Below are 13371 nucleotides of genomic sequence, written 5' to 3'. Positions count from 1 at the left end.
ATCCTTTCAGCAAAAATATGGCAATATCGCGAAATGATCAAGTATGACACATAGAATGGATCTGCTATCCCCGTTTAAATTTTAAAAAATCATTTCAGTAGGCCTTTAACAATATATTTTTTTACATAAGCTGCAAAAAAAATATTATATGTTACTTTAAAAACTGTCAGCTTAGTCACCAGAATTTTACAGTAAAAACAGCTGGGTTTTTTTTTACAGCATATAAAAAATTTGATAAATGGAATGGAGAAACCTTACCAGTGTTTTTAGCGGTGAAATTCAAGGAACAGAGCTGCCAGTTTGTTTTTTTTAACCGCAAAATCTTGTTGTTTTAATGTTTTGTTTGTTTGTTTTCTTCAATGTTTTTGTGTCTTACAGTATATGGAAAAAACAGTACCAAAGTTGATTTTACGGTAAAAAAAAATTCAAGTCGGCGGAATTTAACCGTAAAATCTATTGTCAATTTTACACTCTACAATTTGATTGATAATTTGTTTTGAATTCATCATAGGTATTTCGGAGTTCATGGAATTTTGGGAAAACCGGGAATTTGTGCAAAAAAAAAAAAGAGAGGAATGTTTTGAAGGTGGAATGGTCAAAAACGGTTGAAAAATGTGGACTGTAAAAACTTTCCAGAAAGAGGTAAAATAGGGCTTTTTGAAAACGTGTGCGCGCTTGTGCGTGTACGTGCGTATATGCGTGTGTATACGCCTGTATGTGTATACAGTATATACGTGTGTATATACGTATACTTGTGCATATACGTATACGTGTATATATACGTATAAGAGTGTATATACGCGTGCGTGTATATGCGTATATACGTACGGTATGTATATATGTGTGTGTGTACATATACGTGTGTATATACATGTGTATATATATATACATACAGGTACGTGTGTATATATATACGTACTGTATATGTCTATATATACGTTTATATATACATATATATTTATATATACGTGTATATGTGTGTATATATACATATGTATATATGTATGTGTATATATACGCATATGTTTACGTGTGTGTGTATACGCGTGTGTGTTTATACGTATATATATATACACGTATGTGTGTTTATACGTATATATATGTAAATATATATATATATACAGTATGTATGTGTTTTTATGCGTACACACGTATATACTGTTTATTTATATATATATATATATATATATATATACACGCATATATATATATATACACGCATATACACACATACGTTTATATATATGTATACACACACATATGTGTATATATGTATATACACACATATACGTATATATATATATACATATGTGTATATATGTATGTGTATATATACACATATGTTTACGTGTGTGTATATACACATGTGTGTGTTTATACGTATATATACACGTACGTGTGTTTATACGTATATATATGTAAATATATATATATATATACAGTATGTATGTGTTTTTATGCATACATACACATATGTATCGGCTGTATATTTATATATATATATATATATATATATATATATATATATATATATATATATATATATATATATATATATATATATATATACACGCATATACACACACACATATGTTTATATATATGTATATACACACACATATGTTTGTATATGTATATACACACACATGTATATATATATATATATATATATATATATATATATATATATATATATATATATATATATATATATATATATATATATATATATATATATACACGCATATACACACACACATATGTTTATATATATGTATATACACACACATATGTTTGTATATGTATATACACACACATGTATATATATATATATATATATATATATATATATATATATACACATGTGTGTTTATACATATACATTTACAACTATAGAGAAGTAAGCATTGCTGATGATTAGGGCTAAAGTATATCAGAGTAATATTTCATAAAAATGTTTAGTTAACAGGGTGATGTATTTTTAGTGATGCAACAACATGACTTCTTGCGTGTGCTGACCCCACACAGGGAGCCGCTTCCTCTACAGAATTCTACGCCAAAAACTCCCGCTGGACCGAAGGCCTCATCTCGGCGTCCAAGGCCGTGGGCTGGGGCGCCACTCAGCTGCTGTGAGACACTTGTTCATGATCAACGTTTCCCGTAGAGCGCTTCTAACCCAACACCACCCCTCAGAGACTCCGCCGACCGGGTGGTGAGCGACGGCGGCACGTACGAGGAGCTCATCGCCTGTTCGCACGAGATCGCCGCCAGCACGGCTCAGCTGGTGGCCGCCTCCAAGGTGAAGGCCGACCGCGGCAACAGGAAGCTGTCCACGCTGCAGCAGGCCTCGCGCCACGTCAACGACATGGCCGCCGTGGTCGTCACCTCCTCCAAGCACGGACAGCGGCAGATCTCGGACGAAGGTAAGCCAACGCCATTGGTTATTAGCAGCTTGTTGACAATGAGTCAGAACTTTGAATTTTACAAGGCAATGACCGGACATTACTTTAGTGTAGGGGAGTACAATAACTCTGGAGGTGGTGACACCCCGGACAAGGACTAGGTCTATCGTATTACCGTTGCGATGTTTGGGTTAATTTATTATTTGTGTAAGACCACAGCTATCAATTACACTCTGGAGCGCCACGCACGGAGGGTCTGGCGAGGGTATTCATATGGATATTAAAATCCCCCATTATAATTATATTATCTGCGTGCGTCACTAGATCAGCGACAAACTCTGAAAATTCACTGATAAAGTCCGAATAGGCAATGAAAGCAGATAAATGGAGGGGAAGAAAGCGAAGCTAGCTGTATTAACCTTGTAGATTGTCATAGTAACAATAGGTTACGTTTTGTTAGTGTCGTACTTTAACAAACTCCTCCTAGGGACTTTACCAAATAAGTTGATGTTAAAATGAAAGATACAAGAAAGACGGACAATAATAAATTGCGAAGGGAGTTTGCCTACGTCACAGGATGTGAGCGGGGCATGGGGCCGAGCTTCGAAATTCAAATAATGACTTTAGTGTACGGGAGTACCATAATTCTGGAGGTGGTGACACCACGGACAAGGACTAGGTCTATCAATAAAGTACTATCTATATATCTATCTATCTATCTATCTATCTATCTATCTATCTATCTATCTATCTATCTATCTATCTATCTATCTATCGTATTACCGTTGCGATGCTTGGGTTCATTTATTATTTGTGTGAGACCACAGCTATCAATCATAGTCTGGAGCGCCACGCACAGAGAGTCTGACGGGGTATTCCTATGGATACTAAAATCCCCCATTATAATTATATTTTCTGCGTGTGTCACTAGATCAGCGACAAACTCTGACAATTCGGTGATAAAGTCCGAATAGGGCCCAGGGGGGCGGTAGATAACAGCCAGATAGAGAGTTAGCGGTGGGACAGACCTCATAGTTAGCACCTCAAATGATTTATACTTATTACTTAGGTTAGGGGTAAGGTTAATGTTTCATTGGATATTAGTGCAACCCCTCCACTCCTTTTATAGGGACGGGCAATATGTGCACTCCTATAGTTAGGAGATGCCCCGTTAAGCGGGAAAAATTCATCTGATTTTAGCCAGGTTTCGCTGAGACCAATGACGTTAAGATTGTTGTCTCTAATGACCTCATTAACTAATAACGTTTTGGGAGACAATGATCTGATGTTTAAAAAGCACATGTTATAGGTAGTGGGCATTTTTGTTAATGGTATCCGTAGTACTGATATTAATAGCGTTACGTCTATTTTGCGCAGAGCGCCTTAAATAATTTCGATCACATCTAGGAATTGATATGATGGGGGTCTTGAGATTGTTTGCTTGGTGCTGTGATAGATCGGATGCGTCATCATTTGCCACCTCAGTACAATGCGTGTTCACTTCTGGCACAGTCACTACAGGAAAAATGTGAGTTATGTATTATTCTACGAGAAATGCTATGTGTGCAGGAATTTTCCAGCCTGGCTCTGGTTAGTTCTTGCTTAACTGACTCCTCACCCGAACTAACAGACACCGTAATTGCCTGTGACCGGGCTTGCTCTAGTGTAGTCAGTCAAGTGTGACTCAACCAGTGATCTATATTCCTGGAAAGAGTGATGGCGCCTTCCCTGTTCGTGTGAAGGCCGTCCCTCCTCAGCAAGCCCGGTTTCCAATTATCAAAAAATGTTAGTTAAAGTATGACTCCTGTTTTAGTAGAGAAAAGGTACTAACTATCCTGACCTGGATGTCCTCACAGGGTCGATGGATTTCTCCGGAATGTCACTCATCAAACTGAAGAAAGAGGAAATGGAGGCTCAGGTCAGTCCAACTCGTCTCAAAAAATGTCTGCTTGTACTTTTTCAAATTGCAAAAAAAAGATGTACTAGCAGATACAAGGAGGCACTATATGTAGTGGTCAGCGTCCCGAGCCGATACCATCATCGGCGGTCACTCGAAGCGAGTATGATGGTCCTCCTGGTAGGGGGTATCCCTTTATGGAGGATGCCTGTGCGTGACTTTGTTTAACTTGGGGAGACTGGTGCACAGACAGTCACCACACCATCCTTGACAGATCCGGGTCAGAGTCCAGTGGCATGGAGTCCAAGACGACTGGGGACCCTTTTCTGCTGCAGCCTTCTTCCGCCATCCCAGCCGTTGTGACGCTCCATAGGGTTAGCAATCATCCTCCGCCTGTTACACCGTTGAGGTCTTGGGTTTTTATTTCCGGGCCCACATGGATGTGGGGGTGCCTTCTTCCGCCATCGCAGCCGTTGTGGTGGTTCTTACATCTACCGTCTTCCGCCTGCTCCGCCGTTGAGGTCTTCACCGTATCCCTGGCTAGGGGGCAGTCAGGTACCAGGCCTTTGCCAAGGGCCACCTGGGGTAACAGTAGTAAAGGGGTTAACCTCCGAGTTCCCCAAGACCCCATAGAGGAGCCTCCACTGCCGGATGCACTTTAACGTCATGCCCAGGACATAAAGCCGATACCACGTGGATGATGAAGGGGCTTGAGGACGGCACCTTGAGGGACTCCAGTGATGCATTTCACTATACACTCTAAAAACCGCTGGGTTAAAAAATACCCAATTTGGGTAGTTTTCTACCCAGCTACTGTGTAACTATTGGACCAAACCAACGCTGGGTTCATTCAACCCAGTGAGAGGGGTTATAAATTCAAACCAAATACTGGGTCATTTTAACTGCGATGCTGGGTCAATTCTACCAAATAACTTGGGTATTTTAAGGTGTTTTGTAGTCTAAATGTCCTAATGATATATGATTCCAACAGGCAGAGGTCAGTCTTGCAACTTGTAATTTTTGAAGATGCTGGTGTACTGGTTGGGTCACAAAAACTACCCAACTCCTTAGAAATAACCCATAAATATGACTCAACAGGCTCAACCCAGCATTGGGGTAGAAAATGGTACATACTATGGTATTGGCCTTGTTCCCTTTTCCACGGCATGGTACCTACTCAGCTCGGCTTTTGTCGGGGAGTCCGGTTGAAAAGTGTGATGATAACTGTAGAACAGGAAAGGCTGCCTAGAATTTAAACATGTGAAATTAAAGGGCCCGAATTCGGTACTTTTATAGGCACCGAAGGAATTCCGATTCTCGTCAAATCAAACGATACTGATCGACTAATACTGACAATTACGATACCTTGGTTGCGTGTGACGTCACGTCCGGTTGCAGACTAAACACCAGGCTCACGTAAACAATCGGTTTCATCGACAGGCTACTATTAGCATTAGCAATTTCACATGGCGATTTTAACACGTTTGCTAATGATAACGACAACTAAGATGAATGTTACAATCATGGAACAAGCCCAATACTTACAGTATAAACACTTTGTGGGGCGCAACATGTCACATTCAGATTCATGGAAAAAGCTCCTTTTCAGTTAGACAACATACCATAAATAAGCTAAACAATACTGCCATCTAATGTCTTGGAAGTGCAACTGCTTTGCAAATGAGACTCAAATCGTCCCCAGGTACAAAAGTAAACGGTACCCATCCCAGAGTTGGACCCTAAACATGTGAAATTAAAGGGCCCGAATTCGGTACTTTTACAGGCACCGAAGGAATTCCGATTCTCGCCAAATCAAACGATACTGATCGACTAATACTAACAATTACGATACCTTGGTTGCGTGTGACGTCACGTCCGGTTGCAGACTAAACACCAGGCTCACGTAAACAATCGGTTTCATCGACAGGCTACTATTAGCATTAGCAATTTCACATGGCGATTTTAACACCTTTGCTAATGATAACGACAACTAAGATGAATGTTACAATCATGGAACAAGCCCAATACTTACAGTATAAACACTTTGTGGGGCGCAACATATCACATTCAGATTCATGGAAAAAGCTCCTTTTCAGTTAGACAACATACCATAAATAAGCTAAACAATACTGCCATCTAATGTCTTGGAAGTGCAACTGCTTTGCAAATGAGACTCAAATCGTCCCCAGGTACAAAAGTAAACGGTACCCATCCCAGAGTTGGACCCTAAACATGTGAAATTAAAGGGCCCGAATTCTGTACTTTTACAGGCACCGAAGGAATTCCGATTCTCGCCAAATCAAACGATACTGATCGACTAATACTAACAATTACGATACCTTGGTTGCGTGTGACGTCACGTCCGGTTGCAGACTAAACACCAGGCTCACGTAAACAATCGGTTTCATCGACAGGCTACTATTAGCATTAGCAATTTCACATGGCGATTTTAACACTTCCACCTTTGCTAATGATAACGACAAATGTAACAATAAAAACAGCTGATGTGTAACAAGCCCAATACTTACAGTACAAACACTTTGTGGGGCGCAACATATCACATTCAGCTTCATAGAAAAAGCTCCTTAGACAACATACCATAGATAAGCTAAACAATACTGCCATCTAATGCGAGATTTAAATTGTCCCCAGGTACAAAAGTAAAGGGCACCCATCCCGCAGTTTGATCCTGGAACTAATGTATCCACTTCCTGTATTGCTGATGAACAGGAAGTGAACTATTTTTGTTTTGACCTTTGCTTTTAGGTGAAGGTTCTGCAGCTGGAAAGTCAGCTGGAGCAGGAGCGCGTCCGCCTGGGCGAGCTCAGGAAGCGGCACTACGACCTTGGCGCCGGGGAGGACGACAGGGTGAACGGGGACGACAGCTTCCCGCCGCCGCCTCCGCCCACTCTGCTGGACCCCGACACTTTCTCGCCCGCGCAGCCTTCGCCGCAGAGCTTCGCATCTACCAACCCTTTCGCGCCTGCCGCCGCCACGCCGTCTTTCCCGCCGCCGGGGGCGTACACGCCCACTCAGACGTACACGCCCACTCAGACGTACACGCCGCCTCAGCCTTACACGCCATCACATTCCTACACGCCATCACATTCCTACACGCCACCGCAGTCTTACACGCCGAGCCCCAGCCTCAATTACGTCGCACCTCAGACCTTCTCATCCTCCCAACCTTCCTCATTGACGTCCAGCTTCTCCCAGCCGCCATCCCAGTTCCATACCGCCAGCGCCGCCACCACCACAACCACGCCGACCACAGACGCGAAGGGCTTGGACAAACTCGGCCTCAACTTGAGGAAACCCAGCATCTTCAGCAAATCTGGAAACCTGTTTAAGAACGCGGTAAGATCACATCAGCAGAAAAAAAACTCACCCGTAATGTTGACGTCTTTGTGATTCCTTCGCAGTTCAAGCGACCGGAAGCCAGAAATGAAGAATCTTGAGGCCCCCCGCAGAGGAAACACGTGTCGTATGATTTATTTCTCTTCAACTTTCGCTTTCATTCCTTCTCATTTGGCTCCAAACTCTCCCAAAGTTATCAGGAGAGTTATGTCGCCCTCTAGCGTTCGAGTGTGACCATTACAGCAAAAGCACTTTTCTCCTCTTAATATTTCTGCACATTCTCAGACTTATCAACTCTACTTTTTTTTTTTCCCCTCATACATTGGCTGTGTTGCACCACAAAAAAGTCATTATTGTACAATAAATTCATAAAATGTTTGAAATATGACACATTTATCTGGCTAATTTGCCATATATCACATCTTTACTCGCATTAAATTATCTTTTGAAATGGTTTGGTTCATTATCAGGATTCAGGATTCAGGATGCTTTATTATTGTCCATTCTTTAACATGTACAAGACACATAAGAACTGAAATGACATTTTGGGCACAGTCCCACTAAAAGCAGACATACGTTACAGGGAGACAAGACGGGACCGCCAACGGATCAGCCACTTACGGCGCTCCTTAAAAAAGGTGGGAAAAAGGTGATATTGGGAAAGGGGGGAAGAGTAAAAAATATCAGTCAAAGGCTGGACCCTCGGGAGTGGGTCCAGACTAAGTCCAAGGGAAAAAACCTAATTTGCCATACCACATATAAACAAATTACATATAATCACAACAACTCGCAACAGAAGGGAGGGGGGAGTTGGGACCCTGGAGGTCGACTGCTGCTATAAAGCGCTACTCAGCCGTCCATCGCCCCGAAGGGGAATCAAGTGGTGGTGAAGGCGTGGGGCGGGGGTGGGGAGTGTGTTTGTGTATATGCCCATTGTCTTTGAGTGTAGTGGTGTTGTGTCCATAAGCCCGGGGCCGTTCTGCATGCAATGCAAGCAAAGTTCGACTTCCAGGTGTCGTTGAGGAGGGAGGGAGGTCAAAAGCGTCCATCTTTGAGAGTCCTCAGGGGATGTTTACCGAACAGCCTGTTCTTGTTGTTGCATCAAGGCCATTCGAGGGAGTGAAATCGTAGATTAGGATTTTTGTTTTTCCGCGAGCAGACATTACAATGGCTTGTCTGTTCCATTCGTCCATGTTGGCTCTCATATCCAATTTTACCCTTTCAGCAAGCTTCTCCATGATGTGATCCATCTTGCAATTCAGTTCAGAAATGGCCCCATACTGTGATCCCACAGCCTGGCCCAAACCTTCCATTGCGACGAACAGCCTGTGGGCTCCTTGAGTGGCTGCCATCGTCTTACGAATTTTACGATACACCAGAGCAATTCCCAGCCCAATCAGCAGGTACCCCGCGATCACGGTTCCAAATAGGTAGATGTCTTCCACGTCCTCGATGGAAAAGACTGAGAGGCACATGATTCTCCATTTGTCCCAGGAATCTCTCACGTACCCCGCAGCAATGGTTCCGTCAGGGCAGCCAGGCTCCCCAGAACCTCTTTTCCTCGTCGAAAAGATTTTGTCAATTGAGTCGGGAGTCCAGCTAATCAATTCCATGTCTGATGTTTAGATTTGGAGAACAGCGCAAAGAAAGAGGCTTCAAAAAATGTTTAGACAAGACAAGACAAAAACAGCAAGCAAGGAGAAGGTGGGAGGAGAAAAAAATGCCACCGCCCTCACCAGAGGCAAGACAGAAAAGAAAAATATTTTCCTCCTCCTTCAATCTCCTGAACATACATGAAATCTCACCAGTTTTTCTGGGCCCGAACACAACATTTTGACTCGATAGTGCCCCCTTAAAAAGTCGATCCCAGACTAAGCTCCTTTGTGGTGCGGGGCTCAGTTTGGGGCCAGGAAAGACGGAAAGAATCAATCAATCAATCAATGTTTATTTATATAGCCCTAAATCACAAGTGTCTCAAAGGGCTGTACAAGCCACAACGACATCCTCGGTACAGAGCCCACATGCGGGCAAGGAAAAACTCACCCCAGTGGGACGTCGGTGAATGACTATGAGAAACCTTGGAGAGGACCGCATATGTGGGTAACCCCCCCCCCCCCCCTCTAGGGGAGACCGAGATTGAGAACCTCAATAGCATGTGTTATATTACCACACACAGAAGACACGAGACTTGCAACAGTCTCAAAATGTTGAATAGGTGAGCTGCTGTCAGGTATGTACCCCTTTTATCCACTAGATGGAAGTGTTTCTCCACTCACGTTTCCCTGAAAGGTCACCGAAAGAAAACAATGAAATGAGAAAATAAAAATACGAACATGTTGCACTATTTCATACAAGACACACATGAATAAATAAGTAAAAAGGTGTATAAAGGCAATTCATGCGCGCATAAAAACAATGACATTTTTTTCATTGGCCTTTCAGCTCAGCGACAACATTTACAACATTTAACTATTTCTGCTCGACATAATTCTTGCTGAAGGTGGCACACCTGTAAGCCCCGTCGCCATTATTATTGACAACTTTAAGGTAGCACACCTGTAAGCCATTATTATTGACAACTTTAAGGTAGCACACCTGTAAGCCATTATTATTGACAACTTTAAGGTAGCACACCTGTAAGCCATTATTATTGACAACTTTAAGGTAGCACACCTGTAAGCCATTATTATTGACAACTTTAAGGTAGCACACCTGTAAGCCATTATTATTGACAACTTTAAGGTAGCACACCTGTAAGCCATTATTATTGACAACTTTAAGGTAGCACACCTGTAAGCCATTATTATTGACAACTTTATTGGATATGCGTTGATATTGGATCTAGACCCTAAAAACTGGTAAAACACCAAATATGTAGTTATACATTGTATTGATCAATGTATGTTTCATTTTAAATGTTTTAATACATTGATATCAAATATGAGTAATAAAATGATGAATACACTTCATAATGACATACAAACAGGAATACTGTCGACATTTTCTTTAAAGGTTATTAAATTGTGACTTATAACATAAAATACATAATAGAGTTCCTACTCAAATGTGGTGTTGAATTTAGTAAATCAACAGTAAATATTGATTGATATTAATATGAGATATTAAAAATATAATAGTAACTGTAAAAAATTTAAAGTAAGAATAAAGAGGTCATAAAAACAATACATTGTGTTATTTTACTGTGTGTTTTGAAACATTTCATTAATACAAAATAAAGTCATAAAGGGTCTGTCCACGAATTCTGTGGTTGCCGACAGGGGTTCTTGCCAGGTCCCAGTCTGGCTGGAAGATACTGTTAGGAACCCGCATGGCTGCAGTTTTTGTGACCCCAAGATGCAGGAACCAGGAGGACGACGAGCAGGTAAGATGAGTTTTATTACTCCAAACACAGAGGGAAGCAGTCTTGCATGTAATAGTTACCAACATGAAACTATCTTCCAGCACAACAAGCAAGGAAACAAACAAAGGAAGTGACAGATCGCCACAGGACTCCCCCTCTAAAGGGACACATTCCACATGTCGCCAAGGGAAAAAACACGGAAAAAGTAGTCATTTTACAACAATAAAGTTACAATCTTAAGGGGAAAAATAGCCATTTTACAAGAATAAAGTTACAATCTTAAGGGGAAAAAGTAGTCATTTTACAAGAATAAAGTTACAATCTTAAGGAGAAAAAGTAGTAATTTTACAAGAATAAAGTTACAATCTTAAGGAGAAAAAGTAGTCATTTTACAAGAAAAGTAACAATCTTAACAGGAAAAAGTAGTCATTTTACAAGAATAAAGTTACAATCTTAAGGGGAAAAAGTAGTCATTTTAAAAGAATAAAGTTACAATCTTAAGGAGAAAAAGTAGTAATTTTACAAGAATGAAGTCACAATCTTAAGGAGAAAAAGTAGTCATTTTACAAAAATAGAGTTACAATCTTAAGGAGAAAAAGTAGTCATTTTACAAGAATAAAGTTAATATCTTATGGAGAAAAAGTAGTCATTTTACAAGAAAAGTCACAATCTTAAGAGGAAAAAGTAGTCATTTTACAAGAATAAAGTCACAATCTCAAGAGGAAAAAGTAGTCATTTTACAAGAATAAAGTTATAATCTTAAGAGGAAAAAGTAGTCATATTACAAGAATAAAGTTACAATCTTAAGGGGAACAATAGTCATTTTACAAAAATAAAGTTACAATCTTAAGGGGAAAAATAGTCATTTTACAAGAATAAAGTTACAATCTTAAGGGGAAAAAGTAGTCATTTTACAAGAATAAAGTTACAATCTTAAGGAGAAAAAGTAGTCATTTTACAAGAAAAGTCACAATCTTAAGGAGAAAAAGTAGTCATTTTACAAGAATAAAGTTACAATCTTAAGGGGAAAAAGTAGTAATTTTAAAAGAATAAAGTTACAATCTTAAGGAGAAAAAGTAGTAATTTTACAAGAATGAAGTCACAATCTTAAGGAGAAAAAGTAGTCATTTTACAAAAATAGAGTTACAATCTTAAGGAGAAAAAGTAGTCATTTTACAAGAAAAGTCACAATCTTAAGAGAAAAAAGTAGTCATTTTACAAGAATAAAGTCACAATCTCAAGAGGAAAAAGTAGTCATTTTACAAGAATAAAGTTATAATCTTAAGAGGAAAAAGTTGTCATTTTACAAGAATAAAGTTACAATCTTAAGAGGAAAAAGTAGTCGTTTTACAAGAATAGAGTTACAATCTTAAGGAGAAAAAGTAGTCATTTTACAAGAATAAAGTCACAATCTTATGAGGAAAAAGTAGTCGTTTTACAAGAATAGAGTTACAATCTTAAGGAGAAAAAGTAGTCATTTTACAAGAATAAAGTTAATATCTTATGGAGAAAAAGTAGTCATTTTACAAGAAAAGTCACAATCTTAAGAGGAAAAAGTAGTCATTTTACAAGAATAAAGTCACAATCTCAAGAGGAAAAAGTAGTCATTTTACAAGAATAAAGTTATAATCTTAAGAGGAAAAAGTAGTCATTTTACAAGAATAAAGTCACAATCTCAAGAGGAAAAAGTAGTCATTTTACAAGAATAAAGTTACAATCTTAAGAGGAAAAATAAGTCGTTTTACAAGAATAGAGTTACAATCTTAAGGAGAAAAAGTAGTCATTTTACAAGAATAAAGTCACAATCTTATGAGGAAAAAGTAGTCGTTTTACAAGAATAGAGTTACAATCTTAAGGAGAAAAAGTAGTCATTTTACAACAATAAAGTCACAATCTTATGAGGAAAAAGTAGTCGTTTTACAAGAATAGAGTTACAATCTTAAGGAGAAAAAGTAGTCATTTTACAAGAATAAAGTCACAATCTTAAGAAAAAAAAGTAATTTTACAAGAATAAAGTCACAATCTTAAGAGGAAAAAGTAGTCATTTTATAAGAATAAAGTTATAATCTTAAGAGGAAAAAGTAGTCATTTTACAAGAATAAAGTTACAATCTTAAGGAGAAAAAGTAGTCATTTTACAAGAATAAAGTCACAATCTTAAGAGGAAAAAGTAGTCATTTTACAAGAATATAGTTACAATCTTAAGGAGAAAAAGTAGTCATTTTAAAAGAATAAAGTCACAATCTTAAGAGGAAAAAGTAGTAATTTTACAATAATAAAGTTACAATCTTAAGAGGAAAAAGTAGTCATTTTACAAGAATATAGTTACAATCTTAAGGAGAAAAAGTAGTCATT

The 13371-nt window shown here is 39.1% G+C and overlaps 2 protein-coding genes across 2 annotated transcripts in view; both read left to right on the top strand.

Moving 5' to 3' along the window:
• The window catches only part of LOC133656315 (huntingtin-interacting protein 1-related protein-like), an 86027-nt gene extending 77983 nt beyond the window's left edge, over positions 1-8044 (top strand). Inside the window, exons 29-33 of the mRNA XM_062057341.1 lie at positions 2029-2129; positions 2194-2423; positions 4259-4320; positions 7066-7656; positions 7722-8044. Of these exons, the coding sequence (XP_061913325.1) occupies positions 2029-2129; positions 2194-2423; positions 4259-4320; positions 7066-7656; positions 7722-7757 (1020 nt within the window). The 3' untranslated portion in view covers positions 7758-8044. The remainder of the gene's footprint in view (positions 1-2028; positions 2130-2193; positions 2424-4258; positions 4321-7065; positions 7657-7721) is intronic.
• Positions 8045-10938: 2894 nt separating this feature from the next.
• Positions 10939-13371, top strand: part of LOC133655244 (beta-1,3-galactosyl-O-glycosyl-glycoprotein beta-1,6-N-acetylglucosaminyltransferase 4-like) — a 29088-nt gene continuing 26655 nt past the window's right edge. The window contains exon 1 of the mRNA XM_062055219.1: positions 10939-11038. Coding sequence (XP_061911203.1) covers positions 10985-11038 — 54 coding nt within the window. The 5' untranslated portion in view covers positions 10939-10984. The remainder of the gene's footprint in view (positions 11039-13371) is intronic.

This window comes from Entelurus aequoreus, linkage group LG08 (genome assembly GCF_033978785.1).
Source record: "Entelurus aequoreus isolate RoL-2023_Sb linkage group LG08, RoL_Eaeq_v1.1, whole genome shotgun sequence".
NCBI classification, from domain to species: domain Eukaryota; kingdom Metazoa; phylum Chordata; class Actinopteri; order Syngnathiformes; family Syngnathidae; genus Entelurus; species Entelurus aequoreus.
Note: the sequence above shows the minus strand (reverse complement) of the source record. Positions and strands in the feature narration are given on the sequence as shown.